This window comes from Anser brachyrhynchus (assembly GCF_964034855.1).
Source record: "Anser brachyrhynchus genome assembly, chromosome: 2".
In the NCBI taxonomy this organism is placed as follows: Eukaryota; Metazoa; Chordata; class Aves; order Anseriformes; family Anatidae; genus Anser; species Anser brachyrhynchus.
Window position 1 is genome coordinate 19,194,809 of NC_137695.1, and position 20,789 is coordinate 19,215,597.

At 42.2% G+C, this 20,789-nt stretch overlaps 1 protein-coding gene across 13 annotated transcripts in view; it reads right to left on the reverse strand.

The window, feature by feature from the left end:
• Window positions 1-20,789, reverse strand: part of KIAA1217 — a 244,545-nt gene that overhangs the window by 174,748 nt on the left and 49,008 nt on the right. For 9 of the 13 annotated variants that reach the window (XR_013947744.1, XM_080583238.1, XM_080583240.1 and 6 more), the window contains exon 2: window positions 4,268-4,551. Coding sequence is in view for 11 of the 13 variants with exons in the window: in XM_080583238.1 (XP_080439364.1) it covers window positions 4,268-4,551 (284 nt within the window). In the remaining 2 variants the exon portion in view is untranslated. Of the gene's footprint in view, window positions 1-5; window positions 3,339-4,267; window positions 4,552-9,550; window positions 14,621-20,789 lie in introns of those variants that run through there. The other 4 variants (XM_080583239.1, XM_080583236.1, XM_080583233.1 and 1 more) reach the window with 4 other exon arrangements.

The following is a 20,789-nucleotide window of genomic DNA, read 5'->3' on the forward strand; positions in this document are numbered from 1 at the left end:
TTTACCGAAATGTGAGATCCCACAGGTGAGGCCAGGGAGACGGTCAGATATCCTCCTCCTTTACTTCCAAAAGTTTGAATTTACGATGAAGTCTGTAATAATCCTTGGAAGCTGCCAGGTAAGAGGCACTCCATCTCAAAGCCGTATTTTCTTTCACCCTTTTGCAGCGTAACTTTGGTATTTGCATAAAGCTCACTCCTGGCCTATGGGACTTTTTGAACATCTACATGTGAAATTAGCTGCCTTGACATGCTCTATCAAGCATGACATCATGAATCTCCACGGAAACCTTAACCACACCTGCCCAGATGCCAGAGTTACCTGTCATGTTCAGACCTAACTGAATGCAACAAAAAAACAAAAAAAAAAAACAACAAACCAACCACCATTTTCTAGGCACTCGGCATTGCGCACGTACCAGAAGGGTTTGGTTGTTGGGTTTTTCCCCCTCTTTTTTTTCAAATTGACGGAAATCTGATTTTGTTTGCCTGTAAATCTGTACTTCACAGAACCCTGGCTGAGAGGCTGAGTTGTTCACAACCCTTCCTCATCCCACAGTGTGTTTCCTTGGTTAAACAACAACAAAAGAAATCCGCGGCAAACATCTTCCAGCTCCTTTTCTAAAGGCACGCTCAAAAGCTCTGGCTCGGAAAAACTTCTCCACGCTCGGTTTTGCTCTCTGCCCCTCAGAAAGGTTTTTTTTCCTTACCGAGGTGACTTGTAAAACAGGTTCACCGCAGGGATTACCCCCCTCCCATGGCAAGGTTAGCATTTTTAACCTCTTAATCGCAAACTCTTTTTCATCCCCAGAGCTTCTGGCCCAGCTCTTGCACTTGTTCGGCCCTCTCCTGGGATGACCGGGCTCACCCCACCTGGGTGGGTGACCGCAGCCTGCCCGAGCGCAGCAGCAGACCGTCCACCCTAGCTCAAACTTCACAGGACCACCTTTCTCTTTCTCTTATTATTTTTTTTCTTTCTAACTTTCCTGGAGATTATGTCAGTGCCTTGCTTTCATCAACACAGATCAGGCAGACCTGGCAGATGCGCGGTGTCCGAAGCTATTGCCAAAGCTTGCATTACCTATACAAATAAAAGGATTTTGTTCCTCTTCTCTTCAGGCGTGCAGGTGGAGGGTGCTTTGGTGCCTAGCCATGGGGTTCACTTGCAAGGGGACAAAGCACGGTGTGAAGAAAAGCCACTGGGCTGGGGGGAAGCCCCTGGTTTGCTGCACAGCGGTAGGTGATTTGACTTGCAGCCATATCCCAGGGCCCTTCCACAAATAAAGGCAGCCCTTGTCTCCACGAGCTTTTCCTTCCACAATAGGATACCACACGCAGGATGGCAAACCTGTGGGGTGGTGGAGAGACGATCTGTGTGCACAGCTGGGAGGTTTCAGGTCACCACATTAGCTAACCATTACTAATCCTCGCTGACATTTTACCTGGCTGTGATTGTACTGTTGATTTGTGGTAGGTTATCAGAGTAGAAATGGGTCCCAAGGAGGGACATCCAGGGAGGGATTTATCTGAATAAATGAAGCCTGGGGGAAACCATTAATACGTAGTGTAAGATACGTACAATGTTCAGAGCTGACCTTGCTGGCAGAGGTGATACAATATGACCTGACAACATCAAACACATTTTTTTTCCTAATGTTTGCTTGCTACAAACCAGGGGTCAGTTTGCTATACTCAGATACGATGGTTGAAACGGACCTGAGAAGAAAGCCCACAAAAATGAAACAATTACCAATCTTGATTTTCTGGCCCATTTTTGTTGGTTATGGACTTGTCAGGGTTTAGAGCAACCTGGAAGACAAACGACATGATATCCAAGGGACAATCTCTTGACTGTAAATACTGGGATGTTTCATGTTCCAGCTGCACTGTTTGACACAGAGATTAGAAAATAGTGTAGTGTTGGCTACTACCCCGATAGATCTCTCACAGTGGGGAAATTCCCACCATGGATAATGATGCCAGATACTGGGGCAGCTGAGAAACAAGAAGGGAGTAAAGCAGCCTAGAAGATTATTTTTAACAGTGACATTTAAATTCATGGCCTCCCACATATCTCACCGATTTTGTATGTGACGTATGTACGTTACACATGCATATTTACTACGTGTATGCAGTTTGTGTCTTCTATACCACTGCTATACACATACAGGGAAATTAGGAAGTCTCTACGCTATAAACACATGCACACTCTTAAAAGCAAAATTACATTATGTTTTGTTTCACAAAACTGCTAAGTAAGACTGCATTATACATTCATATATGCATATATTTGTATACACATTCCTATCTGTACTCACATACACAGACACACAGGTGTGCAAGCATAGACACAAATGGTAAGAAAAAAACCTCTGAGCTGCAAAGCCATGACCATAACAATCTGTTACGGTATCTGATGAGTCAGACACTTGACACATTTCAACTATGCAAATTTCTTAGTATCAACTGGATAAATTTATTTGTGTTTTTAATGTGGCTTCAGTTCAGTTTACAGTGTTTTTTTTTAAGTTATGTTGAATGGATGGAGTCTTCAGTCTTTCCCATGCCCAAGAAAGATAGTCTGATGCTCTAATGGTAATTTTAAAGTAATTTTGTTTTAAAACTCACACTTATTACATACCCTACATACATCCAATCATCAAAAAAATAGAAGCGGGAGACATTCACATAATTTTACCCTCAATAAATTAGCAAGGACGACACATTTTAAACAAATAGCAGGAACAGTTACTGCATTCCTTCTGTAATTTATTGCCTTCAGAAAAGGATCAAATTACAAAATGTGTAGGGTGTAATGCTGTAGGCTGTTCAAACTGGGTTTGCAGTGTCTGCAACACTGGAACTAAATATTTACATGACTCCAGAAGATCTAATCTCCGAATTTCAACCCCCACCCCCTTTATTTAATTTGTATGCTATCTTTATCCACCACCCAGCACATTCCACCCAGTCACTAAAGTTCATGAAAGAGATAAGGGGGGGTGTCAAGACTTTCAAAGGAAAGCAGGGAAGCTGTTTTAAAAATAAAGAATAGATCATCCTTGTTAGAGCTGAAGTCTTACAGCAATTTTAGCAGGGTACGTATGGATTCTAGCAGTTGTGCTCTAAGCAGGGATAACACTTGGGATCTCTAGAGACCCCGTCAAAGAGGAGTTGTAAGGGGGAGGTACCGAGTGACAACTGTTCTGATCTCCAAAGGCTCGGAAGGCTTCAAAAGAAGCTAGGAATTCAGTAAGCACTCCCATAACAGACTACAATATTTTGCCAACCTGTTTTTATTCCTTACTTACAATTAATTTGCTGCCAGTGCTGAAATACCTGCAAAATATTAGGTGAAAAAAAAAATACAAACTTTTAACAGGTTTGCTGTCAATCATTTGTTAAACTGAGAATAATGGGTGTGTGATTTTTAAAAGTTAAGTCTAAATTCTGCTGGTTTATTGAAAAAATGTATTATGGAATAGAATGTAGGTTGTCTGTAAGGTTTAACAGATTAAACTCTAACTTTGCACCCAAAGCCAGAGCCATGCTGTGAACAGTCCCTTGCTTGGCATTCCCTGAATTCAGGTCAGTGTGACAGCAACCTCCACCTGTTCGGAGAAATACATCAACATGTCACGTCTTCTCTGACCCTGAATCTACTTCTCACTGCTGAAAAGCAATTGTAGGCAGGCAAAAGGCAAACCACCTAAAGGTAGGCTTCTGGCAGACTGATGTTGATCTCAAGACAGTCTGGAGGAGGCAGATACCTGTGGATACATCCACTCTGTATTAAAAGACTCAAAAATAGAAAAGAAAGCAAATGAAAGGGTAACAGAGCCAGCTAAAGCATACAGACAAGGTCTTCAGTTATTTTCTTTTCTCCTGGGCAGTGGTGCCAATACTGAAAATGTAACAAAAGTTAACAGCTGTTCCATATTTTCCCCTCAGCTGTGAAAAGTAGATGGAGACCGATGTACTAAGATCAAGAGTCTCACCTTCATCCCTTTCTCCCTGTATATTACAAAAAAATGAAAAGCACCTAAAAAATGTCAGTTTCAACAAACAACTCCAAGGTAATATTAAAGTTTGATCATTATTTTTGTTTCTTCAGATTTCAAGGGAGAAACTGAATTCTAGCTACATCAAACAAAAAATCTGTTTATGCTTTGTTACATTCTCACCTTCTATGGTGAAGTAACATTCAATTTTGTAGAAGTTAAAAGGACTGTTTAACAAAAAGCAAGACATGAATTTGACTCTCATACCTGATCTCTCAGTCTCTCCTGGTGTCCCATTATTGCTGTAGCATGATGGGGATATTTCTGTTTCAGATGCTCAAGAAAAGCCTCTCTCTTTCTGTCCATTTCCGAGGTTTGCATTCCCAGTATTTCTTTGGAACTGCGAGGGCCACCTACTGTATGTCTTCGAGGGATGTTGCGGGTGGACTTGGAGTTAGGAGTGTGACTGTTCGGAGTCGAAAGCAGCTCCTTAGATCGGAGACATTCTGCATCGTCTAGTGATGTTACATGCAAACTGTGTTTTCCCTGGTCTGAAAAGAAAAAAAAAAAAAACACAAAAAACACAGAATATTTTAATAACTTAATCCCGACATTCACATTAATATGAAAGAGAAAATAATCAGATTGGTAAAAAAAGCTAGGTTATTTTACAAGTCTGGTAGCATTCAATGGCATGTTCTGCATCATTAGGCATATATATGTTCTAATAAGCAGCCTGGAAATAATCGTTTATATAAGCTATGCACAGTACTTACTTCTAACACGGAACCATGGTATTGCCTCACAGAAAAGTGAACATGATTAAAGTAGATGTTCCTTTTATATCATCTTTACCATTATGTGACTTGAAAAGAAGATCTGACAGGGCCCTTACTCCCTGACCTTTAAAACCTACAGGATGCTTTTCAGGAGAAGGAACAGTTTTCTTCAGTAGCCTCCAGTACACTTAATGGCCCTGTAACTAGTATCTTGAAGGACACCAACCAAGAAAATACGTTTGACAAAGCAGATTTGAAATCCTTAATCTTTTTTTCAGTGCGTTTTCCAGCATGCTCAGAAACACCTATGAAATAATAAGAAGGTTTTGGAGTGTTTTTTTTTTCCCTCTCAATTTCTGACTGCGGTACGGTTTTAAATTTCACAGATCTCCCTTGGATTTTATACGTCTCAGGACAGCAGGCTGGAAAATACAACATCACTCTTTCAATAAACCATTTCTCAAGAAACAGAAAAAGAAGCAAGCTTTGAGTGATATAAAAGGAAAAAAAAAACCCTCAGATAAATTTTACAACTTTAAAATCTACTTTAAGACCAAAGACCATGACTATTTTTGCAAGGAGATAGGCAGACACAGAGGGTATGTATGTAAGTGCTGGCTTATCTTCAGGTAACTGTGTAACATGAACCCTCTGGTGCATGAAGAAGTGTAGTCTGGAGCCTTGTTACCTAATACCTTTGAAAAATCCCTCATTCTTTTGTCAGCAAAGAGAAAAAAAAAAGAAAACAGCAGCACTGAAAAGGCCTCTCCAAGCCCCTGTGGCCTTCCTCCTCTGTGCTGGGCAGGCCCAGGCGTCCCTGTTAGGGTTAACCCTTTACAGCACGACCCCAGGAGCAGCAGGGCCCTTCCTCTATGCATTTTTAATACATCTCCATTTTCCTCCATCTGACACTTTTCCACTCGCAGCCCTTTCTACTCCCAGTGACAGGCTCCCCCGAGTGCTGCCATTCATACGGCACTGCTGTTTGGAAACAGGCACCTACTCACTTCTTTTTATGGTTCACTCAGTCAGCTTGACAGCCTGCCTACCACTTGCCTGAGGATTTTATTCTGAGTATTTTTCTGCCTCCCAGCGCACATTGTCACTTGTCTGCCAAGTCCCACGTAATATCAAGCCCTGGTAGTAAAGTAAATCCTCCACTGGTGGAGCTGCTGTCTCCGTGCAGTCCCAACACTTTAAATGGGGAAGCCATTCCCTTGGTCCAAAAGGACCAGGCCATGAAAGGCTGTCCCTCAAAGACTCTGCATGTTTCTGTAAGCTCCCTGTACTGCTCATGGACTCCAAAATATCAGCAGATCCTCTTGTTTGCATTCATGGAAACCTATCCTGAAACCAGAACAGGAAACAGAAGCCCAGAGGTTGGAAGTGGCACCACGCCTTGAGCAGCACAGATCCAGACATTACTTTGGAAGCAGCCTTGGTTCCTGGGGAAGTTTTGCTCTCAGGTGGGCTCAAAACATCATCTCTGAGCTCTGCAGCACTGGAGACACAGCACAGCACAGCTGTTGGATGACACCATGGATGCAGTCTGCTATGCAGCCCCATACATTTTTTCACCTGCTTTCATATCCCTGGGAACTGGTGGAACAAACCTGTACGATGCTTCAGACTGCAAAGTTAGGTTTCTTTCCTCAATCTGCCCTTTTTCTGTGGTCCTTTAAAAAGATGGGCAAGGTCAAAAATCACACACAGCACAGGGCAACTCTAGCTCATATCATGCAAGACTTTCTTAGAAGAACAACCCTTGTAAAAACTTCAGAGCAGCAGTCTCACCTACATACATACGTACACATGCACATGTACTCTCCAGGCTACAGAACACTTCATCTTTTCCAAGCACAACTGAATAACAAAAAATATCCAGCCTATTTACTAAACATTCAGAGCACCTACTGCCAGGTACACTTGGCTGGTTTGAGAAAAGTGGCAAAAAAGAGTTTTACTTGCAAGAAGCAAGCACGGTTATTCCAGATGTAGTCGGTCAAAATGGTTTCTGAAAGCTGCATGGTCATTTCAATGGATTTTAGATGGGAGTAAAGAGGTGGGATGGGGCTTGCTGGAATTTACCGTCTTAATTTGCTGCACCAAGAGCACAGAGGTTATATCCCTGAGGCTGCTGGAACAAAGGTGTTGGACATAAATAAGGGATTTCCTTAGAGCTCTAGGGAGTGAGCGTGAGTGTGGGTGACTGAATGCAGCTATTCTGTACAGACCTTTAAAGTATTGTCACAGCAGCAGTTTCAGTCATTGGATTGGTGGCAGGCACTTCCTCAAGAAGGCAGGTAAAGCTATACTGAGAAACACAACCGAGAGCTCATGAATGTGGATTTCAGCTCCTTTATCTCATGCAAAGTCCCTCTATACTCTGCACTTCAGTCATCTCAGTAATTTAAGAAAAAGCTAATTATCTGAAACATACTGAGACATATCAAGCAAAGCTTTTTAGAATTATCTGTTACTGGGTGAAACCCTGAGAAAGAATCGTACATAACATAGTTTTTGTATACTATATTAGAAAGATCAACAAATTCTATTATTTTTCTTTCATATATTTGGAAAATACTGTATAAATAGCAGTGAAAAGAAAGGAATGCAAACTATGCAAACTAATTGCTAGTCTTGCCAGCAAGCTGACCTGGGCAAGGTCCTGTCATATTGCAGCACACATCAGCACGTATCTTTCTTGCTGCTCTGCTGTGGTAGCTACCATACCTTTTTGGTGCCCAAATTTATGCAGATCAGGAACAAACAAACTAGCCTGGGTAATATTATCCATCTTTGCTGAAATGGAAATCAAACTCTCTGTAATGTTTGAATATTGGTCTTTTGCCTAGCAGTTGCGTAACAGTTCTTCCCTGGGCACTTCCTAGATAGCGATGGATAATTTTGATGGCAAGGATGACGTGGAATGGCAAAATACCCCCAGTGTACCTAGGGCACATGAGCTCTACACCACAGCACTCCAAGGAGGAGAAACTAAGAGACATATTCTGGATCCTGGAGTTGCTCAACAACAGTGTGGGCAAACGGGCCGTATCTTCCAAGGGAAGATAATAGGCCTAGAAAATCAATCCCCGCAGATAACTGTGAAATGTGTGAAGGATCATGTGATGGTTCCCAGAAGACAGCTAAGAGTAGCAAAAGGATAAATTATGCAAGTACCCTCCTTAGAAAAGGAGTAAATAGAGTCAATGGAAAACACAGAAAGAGAAGTGCTAGATAAGCTTGTCTCCCTGTCTCCCTCCCTCATGTTCAGAAGCTAAGAGCTGAAGATCTTTCTGTTGAGTAGAGTAGCAAGGCTAGAAGGCAACAAAAGGAGGATTTGCTGATTGGCAGAGTAGAGCTTTGGTTATCCAAAGCCTTGGGTAACCCTTACAGTTGGGAGTTTCCTCTGATCTGAAAACTAATTTCAAGATTTCTTAACTTCACCCATTACTACAGTGGGTAAAACAACAGGGAAGGTCCAAGTCTGCAGCACAGAAGCAATATGTCTGGGTTTATCAGAAAGAGTACCATGAGTGCCGTAAACTGGAAATCAAAAGGGAAAAAAAAAGTCCTTCAATGCATCCTGGTATGCAGTTCTTCCCAGTTACACCCTCCATGAAGTCTACAAAGATCAGGAAAGTCACTTTACTCCATTACTCACCATTTTGTGAAACTTTTAATACCGTGTTTTGCAATCCGGGTGATATGAGAGAAGAACATTTTCAGAATAATTTCAGAAAGCAGCAAGTATGGATCTGACCCATACTGATTCCATAAAGCTGAGCCTTGGCGCATACCGTAAGTATTAAAAAAATAAATTAAAAAAAAATTTAACAGTATGAATCAAACCCATCTCCATTATACTTATGCTGGCAGCACATCTGAGATTATTGGGAATCATTCTTAGCTACTCCATCGTCTTTGCAATTAAGTCTGTTTCCAAATAGATTTTCAAATGTAGCTACTGGATATGGGCTAAAACTACTCAACTTAGTTATGAGTTTTCAGGATCAAAACTTTTAGAGAATCGGAGGATGGGTCTGGTCAGACCTCTGTTTTCCAGACCACATGTATCTCAGTCAGCTTCATATGACCCACACAGAAGAACTATGTTACTGATGGCTTTTTTTTTTTTTGCCTATTCAGATACATTCTTTAAGTGAAGATTTCCTTCCCACTAAACATAAGCATACAGATATGATGCACGTGACTTGCACTGCCCAGGATTTTAACCTCAAAAATGGCCAAAAGAGAGTAAGAAAAAAAAATCAATAAACTAAGTTCTGTACGCAACACTTTCCAGTCTAACACGCTCATGAGGCTGTGTGCTTTTCCCAAACCACATGCGCTCGACCGCGGGCTGCTGATGTTGCGGGCAGCACGACTTCTCCTCAGGTGCCTGCGGGGAGCACATGCAGGTGCTCCACAAATCCTGGACGCGGTGCAGATCAGATCAGATCAGGTACTCGCCAGGCCACCTGAGCGGTGTGCTCCACCTGGGCTACCCCACGCAGGATCCAGCGGCACAACAGCGGCTGTGCGAGCGCACGGCGGCTTTGACCGCGCGTGTAAACCACGCCGGCCGCGCTCCGGATTCGCTCCGGTGCAAACCCCGGGGGATTTACACCGCGATCCGCCGCGAAGCCCGGCTCCCCCCCGTGACAGCGAGCTCGCAAACCGGCAGAAAGCCACGCTTCAACACCACGAGGGGCCCCGAGGGGCACGGGTACCCCTAACTCCATCTCTGCCCGCTGCTCGTACTCACCCTTCATCTGCCTGCCGTCTGCGGAGCAAGCCCGGCACGGCTCGAGTTTCTGGCTTTCCTTCTCCTCCATTGTCCCTGCCTACCGCACACGCTCCCCTCGCTCCCAGCCGGGAAGTGCAGCGCCGGGGCGAGCGGCGCCAGGCTGGGCCGGCAACGCGGCTCGGCTCGGCCCGGCCCGGCCCGGCCCGGCCCTCCCGCCCCGCCGCGGAGCCCCCTCACGGCCGGTGGGCGGTGGGCGGCGGGGCCGGGCGGCTTCCCCGAGCCCTCCTCCGGCCGGGCCCCAACAGGTGACGGGGCTGGGCTGCAGGCGAGCCCCGCGCCGGCTGGCTGCCCGGGAAGCCTTCTGAGGGGGGAACATTGCAGGCGTGATTACAGGCCCGAGCCTCCGCTGGAATCCGAAGCCGAAGCCTTTCAAATCTCCGTCATGGGACAAAAGGCTTTCCACCGAGTATTTTTTTTTTTTTTTTTTTAAAGCTCGTAACCACCGAGCCCACAAGCATTCCTGATAAATGCTCCTCTGTCTTTTCTAGCGTCTAGTTTGAAAGTAATTCATTATACGAGCGCTTTGAGGTTTTGTTTTCGGCGGAATTCTTTCAAGCTGCTCGGAGAATGAATTAGGGAAAATCAAGATAGAGGAATTCAACTTTAGTGAAGCCAATAAAAATGAATGGTAGCAATATGTAAGCAGGGGCTTGGGTTAAGAGGGATTCTGAAGCCTCAGTAGCAAAGCATAGAGAAACACGTAGCTAATTCTTTTTTGGCAGACCAGAAGCAGGAAGTCCGCCTGCGAATCGATAGATCCACCGGGCTGCAAGGCAAAAAATAACGTGCCTGAGAAGAGTGAGATCAAATCCCACAGATTCCATCAGATGCCACATGTGTTGATTTAGTGGAGAATATCAGGCCGAATTAGTCTATTGGGATCGTAATACAGAGCTAGAGATGGTGGAACAAACCGGGTGTTGAGTTACAGCATCAAGACCGGAAAGTTTATCCACGGACAACTTCTGAAGTAGGTTAAGAACAAAGCATTACTGAGGTATTACTAAAAATAAGCAATTTCTCATTCAAACCAACCTCATACTGCAACACCAAGTAACAGTTAATATCTCGGATGTCTTTTTAAACATAGCTAGCATAATCTGGTCTTCCAAGCTTTCTTCAACACTCACTGCAGTATAACATCAGCTAAATTGCTTGAAATGACCTCTCAACCACACAGTCCAGGCAGGCTAGGAAAATTCTCCTACATTTCCTACATCTCTATCTGGCAGAAGTGTCACCCTGTCTACTTGGATTATTAAATGCAGAAATGTTGTGTATATATATAAATTCAATACAGAAGCTCAAGGAAAATCACTCTCCTTGTGCCCCAATCCTCCCCATCCAGACAGAAAAATTATGTGTGTGAATTACTATTAACAATTAATAAATGCAGAGAACTATTGTTCATGAGATCAGGCATGCATATTCTTTACCACTTAACAAATATTTATTTTGTTTCTTAACAATTAATTTTATATTGTCTTGGAACCTGGCAAAGGTCCCAGAAATCTGGCAGGGAAAACACAGAAAAGATGAAAATACAATCTAAACATTAGCACTGCTATTTAAGGCCTGCAGTACAGTGTTCCCAACAGAATACTCCTTAAGTTGCTTTGCAGTATTAAGAAAACAGTGCAATACACATTGTGTTTAGATACTGTTTTTACTGGCCTTGGGTTAATCTCTGCTGATTCTGATTGGGAACTATTTTAGGATGAGAAGTGATGTCCAGCCAGCCTAGTTATCTGATGTTGTCTTTTGTGATGCTGAGGAATGTGCCTTTAACACCAAGGTTTTTTAGAGTCTGGACAAGTGTTACAAGCCTCTTGCAAGTTATACTCAGCCAGCTGGAAGGAGAAGAGGACTCATACAGGAATATCATGCATTGAGGGATCACTGACCACCACCTCCTTCGACAAATAAAAAATAACTCCAAAATCTCCGATGGGAAAAGAAATATAGTGCAGTTGCAATGTGGAAGCTATACCAAGACATTACCTGTACACAGGGCTCAGAAACCAACAGTGAAGAAAGTAAGGTCATTTAAAAAGGCCTACTCCTGAAATAATGCAAGTGAAAGCACAGAACATACTTGCCTACGAATGCCTATAAGGAAGGCACTTCTGTAGCCTTGAGTGAAAATGCTGTTAACTCTGGAGATCAGTATGGCTTATACCAAGTGTCTTAATAAGTCCAAAACATAAGTGCACGGTAGCACTTTAAGGACAGTTTGCCTTCATCCAAGGTAGGGAAAAAAAAAGGAAAAAAAAAGCACTCTAGAAAATGACTATAGGATTATTAAATAAATAAACATACGTTGTCAAAATTAAAATACCTGCTTTATGCTAGCACTGTTAAGTTTTCATAGCCAAGAGCACATGACAGACAGAGAGGTGGCCTCATGACCCGTGATAGTGCATCCATTTACATGTCCTACCAAGCAGCCAGATGCCCCTTGGGACGGTGGCAGCAGGTGGGGACAGCTGGTACAAACCTGTGGCCTGAAACTTGCTGCCCAGGCAGCAGCAAGGTACTGCCACTGCTGGGAGTGACAGTAGATGGTACTGCTGATGCTGTTAAGGGGCCTAAGCCTGAGCCTCTGAAATACAGAGGTGATATAGGAGAGATTGCTTATTTGGTTGTGGATGTGAGATTTGAAAAGTGGGTGCCACTGTGGGAGAACTCCCACGGCTGCAGAAGTAGCCTCTCAAACAGAATTAAAGAACATTGGCAAAAAGTGAGACTAAACATGGCACGCTTCAGTATCATCAAAGTCAAACAAAGGAGCCCACCCAGCCTCACATAATCACCTCTGCTGCTGCTCAGGACAGCACCATTCATGAAAAGAACAGTCAGGACGGCACAATCTCAAACCATATTCTCTCTTTAAGGAAGAAGTTCTTGGTCCCAAAGTGGATGTAACTACCGTATGTCAAGGCCATTCTTTAAGGTGTTACCTAAGTTTACTTAAAAGAATTAATGAAATTCCTTTAGCAGCTGAGAAACTGGAGACAGCCGGAACCATTATACTGTTAGGCTCAGATAGAGAGCTACATAGCAGAACTGCTGGGATGAATCACCAGCAACAAGTTAAATAAACTTGATTAACCAGTTCACAGCACGCAATCGGGATTTGTTTATCTGTGGGATCAACAATAACAGTAGTTCCTTTTAATTACTGTGCTCAGATCTGGACCCATCAATATCAAAACAATGCATGGAGAACAATTGCTAACAGGATATGCTGTTTTAATTGTGCTCAAAATTAATGTCCCAGAGCGACTTAAACACTTCTGGTTTTAGCATGTGCATAAAAGGAACAATTAACAAATACTGGCTTCGCTCAATTTGTAAAACTCATAATATACAACAGTGCCTCTATGGCTCTAGCGATTATTCATAGCTAAAAAACGGGGAAGTTAATTATTAATAGTTAAATCAGAAGAAGCATCCCATAATTGAAAATCTATCTCAGTGTCCATGTGAAGTCACGTAGCCACTGAGAAATACATCATGAATGCTCCCAGTACGAAGCGGCCTGGCACTGTCTAGCCTACTATATCCCAGAAACAAAATAAATATTAGACCTGAAGTGGGGAGGCTTAAGAAACTGAGCGCATCTCTATTCTCCTTTGTGTTCAGGGAGTTCACTTCAGTCGCTGGTGTGGCCTTTCCATCCTTAACAACTAAAATAGACTCCTAAAAGAAAGGGACTATGTTCAGATATGTATATTATCAAGTATGATATATTAGTAACCACTAGCTCATATAAGCAAGATGAAAATAACCACAGGTCTATCCATATGAATCCATGCAAGTAGAATCTAGAGGTAAAGAGTTTTATATTACCTTAAGAGAAATTGCACACTAATTTGGTATTGTATATCAGGGAAATTAAATAGCCGGGGGTAGGAGGGGCTTTGTGATCATTTAGTCTCATCTGCTTTGCAAGGGATTTCAGTGAATTTGTTCCTATTTCAAGTCCAAGGATAATGGTTAATCTGTTAAGTGGTTAAATTAAAGTTAAACAATTGAATTTGATTTGAAAATTTACAATGACAAACTATCTCATACAACCTCTAGGATTACTTGTAATGGAATTACTGTCACTGTTAAAAAAATTGTGGAGTTTCAGTATTCATACTTCATACTTCCAAGTTCAGTTATGATTTGTCATACGTATAAGGGGAAAAAATTAGCTGGAGGAGTGAAATTGAACTATTCCAACTGAAGCAAACAAGAAAATGAGCACAAGATTCTCTACACATCTCCACTGCAGACTTAAACCATGTCTTGTCCAACCTACAGGTTTCAAATCCTTCAGAGAAGTTCAGAGGCTGACAGTGGTGCCAAATTATATGATCATTCATGAAAACCACAGGCGTCACCACCAGCCGTAATCACTAAAACAACTATTAAAAAGAGTCACTAAGAGGTTGAACATTTGATATTCAGGCAGAAGATGCAGTCATCTTTCCAATTCCATCTCTAATTGAGTTCTGGGGAGCAGCACTAATCACCTGTCACTTGACAGCAATGAGCTCACAGTTATGAAGAAGGATGCAGTGTCCTAGCCCACCTCCAGCCGAAAAGGCTATTAAGTGCCTTACACGTCGTCGAGTACCAGAGCATCCTTCATTCACTTGGAAAGACAGTCAGCTCAAGCTAACAACTGTCACAACTAGGCTGCTACATCATGTGAAATAGGTTAGCTTTTCTGCTTTCCATGTTTTATTATTGTTTTCTTTGTCCTCCTCCAATTTTTTAAATAAAAGAAAAGGTCTGGAAGCAATAAACACTTGTGCATGCCCTAAATCAACCTGAGGAAGAGGACCATGGTCATCAGGAGAAAAGCGTTGACATTCAAGTGGGGAAAAAATTATGGTTAGTCACCTTTACCCACAGCTTTATCTCCCTTTCTGATTTGGGACAAGAAGAAGCTAACTCTAGATACACTTCAACACCCAAGGAAAGAGAGCTAAATAGACATCATTACACATTCTGATTCATGTAATGCAACACCTTATCTCAGACTTTTTACCCCCTGTTACTGCCATCCCACCCCACCACACTAACACTGGTATTAGTGCATTGCTGCAGAGCAGATGACTTCGAACTGAAGACCCTGGCACGCTGCAGCTTCACGCCTGCCACCCTGGCCAACTCTTTGAACGTCACAATTTCCATACAATATCACCTATGGTAAGGGATAAGAACAGCCTGCAAACACTGAAATAGAAAATATGAACATCTGTTTTTGTAAGGTACCAAACAAATAACTCCATGAGAGGAAAATGTGCCTTACATCTTGGAAATTTCAATAACAAGAGTTTAATCAAATAAAAAGCAGTATGTGGGTGGGAAGGAACAGTGTGGGGAATTGTTTCTGAGGGAGGTGGAGGAAAGGAAAGGAGAAGGTCACTTTTAAGTCCATCTGCTTTATATTCAAATTCAATTTTTCCCCAGTGTAAAACACTTTGGTTTTGATAAGTTCCTTTTTGGATGAATTCACTCAAACAGCTCTGGTGAGAGTTTGGATTCAAACTGGTCCAACTTTTCAGCAGTGCCAGAACAACAGACAACGCCTGAAACACTGACTGTTGCTGGTTTCGTGGGTGTCTGCAAGATCTGCTCATGAATGTACAAGGTGGCAGGCTTTAGTGATCAAAGGTATTGAGAGCTGCTGTCTGTAGAGTACAATTATACTCAAAAAGAATCATCAGAGATCCTTTATTTCAGATCTTACCAAACGTATAAGGAGTTTACAAGGTTGTCAGGAGACTGCTTGAATTAGTAAGAAATACAAAGTTTACTCTGATGGAGTCTGGGTCTAAAAGTAAGGTAATTGGTGAAATTATGTTGTGATTATCATTCTGACTTGCCTATCAGCAGGCAGTTCTGATAAATATTATACCAAAAAGCATGGTTTAACTTAATTAGTAAGTAATGATTAGGAATTAACATAATGGTAGCAGTATTGCCAACCTGCAGCATTCACACAATTCACAGCGGTGAATTTTTCTTTAAAATTGTGGGTTGTTTTTTTTTTAAATATTATTTTTATTGGTCTTTGAGCTGTACCCAATCACATATTCTTTTTTCTTCCCACAATGTCAAAGGCAAGTGAGATTTTTTTCTATGAAACTCATACTAAAATCACAGGACAGAGCAACATGATTGCCATGTCATAAGTTGGAGATTTTTAATTGTTCTTGTTTCTCCCTGAACCCTGCCACAAGTGCAGTACTACACAGCAAAAAGAAAAAAAAAAAAAAGAGAGATAAGAGAAACAGGATAAATTGTTATAGCTTTGTTTCTACACAGATCCAATTTCCAACCCAGTGTGGATGGTTACAGGTTGTGGATTGTGTCTTAAGCCACGCAGCCCCAGTGGCTGCTGTTTGCAGGGCTCTCGTTCGCATTCTTTGGAGAGCACCACTGCTGAGCGCAGATGTGAAAGCAGAATGCCAGTGGGAAACTTCCTCCTACTTGTAAATATATTAATGACCTCTCGACACTGCGTACATCCCCTTCCCTGAAAAGTGCCTCCCCGACCTTCCCAGACCATGCTGATGCTACCAGTAAAACAGCTGATTAGTAAGAAAGCAATGGCAGCTGACAGCAGTGGTACTCCTGCTCCTTCTCAGTCCAACCTGTTCTGCTGGGATGCACACGTCTTAATTCAGGTACATGAAACCTCTTTGGTATTTAGGATTTCACAGCTTTGGGGCAACAGGGACCATCTCACTACCTTGTCTGACTTCCCATCTGTCACAAGCCATTACATTTGATGTGGAATCCTCACACAAAGGCCAAGAGAAGAACAAGACGCGAGATGAACATAATATTGCTGATCTCAGGAGCTGCATCTGCACCAGTGTTTGTTTCAAACAGGAGTGTGCTTTTGAAGCAAAACCCCACCACACCATGTGATGAGGTCTACCCAGATGATCAACGTAAGACAGTAAAGAGCATCAAGCTCCACAATGACTTAAATCTGAATAAAACCCTTTCTTCTGCCTTAAATTTCATGAGCCAGTCACCCACCTTAAAGCAAAATAAAACTATCCTAATCTCAAAGCTGCGGCACACACATCTAGCCACTGTTTCCAGCACAGCCAGAATGCTTTAGGCATGAAAGAAACCTGAAGGGAAAAAGAAAAGCATCTCAAAACATACCTAGCCAATTGTACATGGAGGGGATGGAAATCCTCCACGCCTAACATTACCAGCTGAAAGGCTGAAATCCAACAGTTGATTAAAATCACTGTCTATAATACAGAGCTACGAGTGTTAAAAGCGTGTTATCTGGGGACGTTTCAGTGCTTGGCCCATGAAGGCAGCTGATGGAGCTGATGGCTCAGACACCACACCCAGCAGCAGCAGCACTGCTGTGACCTTCCACCCTGCACCAGCCACCACAGTAAATGCAAACCTTCTCGTAGCACCAGGCTATGTGGCTTCTCAATATACCCATTTCCATTTTACAGACTACTTTGTAGTTAATTGACTGACGTTTAATTACCCTCGCTACTAAGAAATTGCTTCTTATTTCTTCAGGGTAAACTTGACTTAATTCAAGTTTCCATTGATGGGACCTACTCTTCTCCCATCGTCAGCCAGACCAACTAGTTCTGTAGGGCTGGTGCTCTGTGACAAAGCCACCTCACAGCCTCCTCTCCATCAACTGCATCAGCTGAGCTCCTGAAAACATGCATTAGTCTCACTTTTAGTCTTGGAAAACAATCTTTTCCTCTCTTCTTTTCACTTATTTCTAGCATTCCCATCCCCTAATAGAGCTGGCAGGATTATCAGAGCCTTTTGATTTATTTATTTTTGAATTTAACGTAGTAGCAGTAATAAATAAGTACATAACCCAAATTTGCTTCTGAAAACACCAGTGCTGCTGAATGTTTGGGAGACAGTGCAGGGTGCCCCTGGCTATGTGCACGGCCACAGTTACCTCCTCCCAGAAAGGGAGAGCATGCTCCAGGGCTGGCAAGGGCAACCCGTCCGAGCACCAAGCGAGCTGTAGTGACACAACTCCTGTGTCATATCCTATTTCTCCTACAAGGGGAATTCTGCTCCTTTTGTGCAGCACTCGCAGAAGATAAAAAGGGAGAAGAAGTAACAATGATCCGTCTCATCAGGCTGCAAAGAGGCGCGTAGAATTGCCTGAGGTGAAGTGAAGAATAAGTAACGTCAGCACAGAAAGGTGTCATACAAGGTTTAAGCTTATTCAGAGGCAGAGCCTCCATCTCTCTCATGAATAAATACATAACCCAAGACAATTTAATTCCAACTGTTTTGTAGCACTTCTTATGAAAACTTTTCAAACAATGTAATGACTCACAGGTGAGCTCTCCACTGACAACATAAAATGACACTGTATTAGTTATCTGCCTCTACAAATGTGCAAGTCTGCACTAAGATATACAAATATCTCTCATAATATAGCACATGCCTTTACATGCAGCATAGCTGAAGATAGGGAACAGGCAGTAAGTAGTGACAGGTTTTCTTCACTCCAAAGGAAAAGGTTATTAAACATTAATTGGTAACAGACAGGTTTTACTGCATATGCATATGCTCCAATACTCTGTATTTCTAATACCCATCTTATCTACAAAGCATAACTTTGTGAATTACTTAACTTTATTTGTGACTCTCATACTATGGCCTTAATCTTTCATAATTAACATAACAAGGTCAAGTGATAAATTCACATCTTTTTTTCCCCTCTTTTGCAGCTTTGCTCTCGAACTGCCATTAAGAGATAGTACTTCAAGATTGCAGCTGGAATGGCATCTAAGCCCTTCTATCAGTTGGAAGAAATTCCGGGCAAAGTGCTGGAAGGAAAGAAGTATCAAAATCTCTTTGACACAAGATGGCAATATTACTTACATGCCCCAGTTTCAGTTTTATAAGCTCCTATAAATCCTCTCTCACAGCAGAGAATAGCACAAGAATGTCCTTGGAAGAGGGCATTAGGGGAGCAAAGGATGAGTTTGCAACCCATGAGTAGTATCAATTCTATGCTTTTTCTTTTTCCTTAAAAAAAAAAAAAAAAAAAAAAAGCCTTGGTGTAAGAGCTCAAATCAAGAACAGCTGGATTCCAGCAAAGAATTTCCATATGGAACTGAGAGGGAAAAATAGGTACTGAGTGGCTGTCCAGAGAAGCAAAGGTCTTTCCTAGACCCTTGAGGTCACCTGCCTCTTTAGTAGCATTGCACAACTCTTAGTTTCAGGACTCTAGGAGTAAATAAATGTAAGTGCAGAAGATGGTCTGCAGAATGAAAATTAAGACAGATGGGGTTACAGGTCTGACATCGCTAGAAACACCTAAATCAAATCTGAGTAGTGTTCCAAAGAAGAGCCCAAGTGCAGCCAGAATATGCAGACTGGAAACCAGAATTATAGGGTAAAATGCTACAGGCAACAATTACCAATCGCTTTCCTTTCCCAGCCATAAAACAAGGTAATTTGTTTTCCCCACTGTGCGTGGAAAAAACTGGGTGGTCTTTTGACTTCAGGAATCTGAGAAACATCCCTCTGGAGGACAAGGCCACAGCAGGCCTCATGGCCAGCGTGAGGCCCTTTTTCAACACCGCCTTACACTATACTTGATTTTAGTCACGGGCATTAAGACTGTGGTAGTGCTTTGCAAGTCATCACTAAATACCTTTTCTAAATAACTCCACACAATTCTCAGGAGTGTCTTCAATACATGAATAAAGCCTTAGTTGTTGAAAGGTAGCATGTTTTCAGTTCCTTGGCTGTCTTCATCAGCACAGGGCTGCCATGCTGCAGGGATTCTTCATTTGGTAAAAGGCTAATTCCCTTTCATCCTGCAAAAGTTGTCACCAGTTGTAAGAACATAGCAGCTTCATGTGATACATGATAACTAACTGTGAATTCTGAGGCTGTTAGTTCATTGTAGGAATGACATCTCTATAAAAGATAAATATAAAAACTCAATCTCCTACAGACAGCTTAAGAGTCTTTCATTCACCATCTCTTTTCTAAAAACCTTGAACATGTTGTTACACATTGAGTTAAAAAATAATAAAAAAAATCTTTATATCTTCATCCCCTTCTTAAATAATGTACGTCTGATAACACCTATGCTCAAAGCCAGGCCATTTGAAGTGTGTTTGTGTACTAAAAATCTAACGGGGTGTTCAGTGTTGCAATTCAGCTTCTTCTTCCAGTAAAAGGAAGAAAAGTGGGGCAGGCACCAGGCTGAAAAGCTTTCTGAAAGCTGCAGCTGCAGCCAACAGCTGAAATTTAAAATCGGCCATTATTTTCTCTCCTCTTATTGTGGGCTCTGCCACAGTTTTCAATAAACCACAAATTCAGCCACAGAGGCACTATCACTCATTATTTTCTTTTGCTGATGGAGCTAAAATAAGAACCATAAACACTCTCCCCGACTTCAGGAAGCAGCATATGTCACTCCCCAGCAGGACCCTCAACATGTTGCATGTGGACAACGCATTAGGCAAGTAGCAGAACCCCGGGTTCTGTGAAATTAGTGATTTAATGTTGCAGAGAGAACCTGAAACTGAAGATAATATGGGGCAAAGAAAGCAGAAGCAGAACTACATTTCCATTTCCCAAGCCAGTGAGAGAACAGACGTGATCTGCAGCAGATACAGTTTGCTTGGATTTCTACAGGGCATATATCAACATCTCTCAGTAAAGAAACAAAGACAAGAGATCCTCCCACGGATTAAATAAATAAACAAATAAATAATAAAGATAGGAAAGACCAAGCAGGAATAAAAAGACAAATTTCCTCAGGGAGGGAGATTACCAGTGGCATCATGCAGAGAAATCTGCGTTGGTCCAGGCAGCCACCAACATTAGTTAGCTGGAAAAGGCAAGGTGGGGTATGAACTGAGATGACAGAGCTTGGAAGAAACTTCACCATATTCACTGACTAGGCAGTAAAATGATAGATGAAATCCCATGTAGCTAAATGTGAAGTGATGCACATTGACTCCGAACAGATTATTACCACTTGGAAAGAGAGCTTGACGTTATAACCATTTTGTGAAAATTTCAGCTCAAAGCTCATTAGTGATTAAAAAACCAAATATATGTTGGAAAATGTTAGGAAAAGAAGAGTGAACAAGACAGATAATGCCATTATGCTACTGTACAAATCCACAGCCTACCCACATTTTGAATA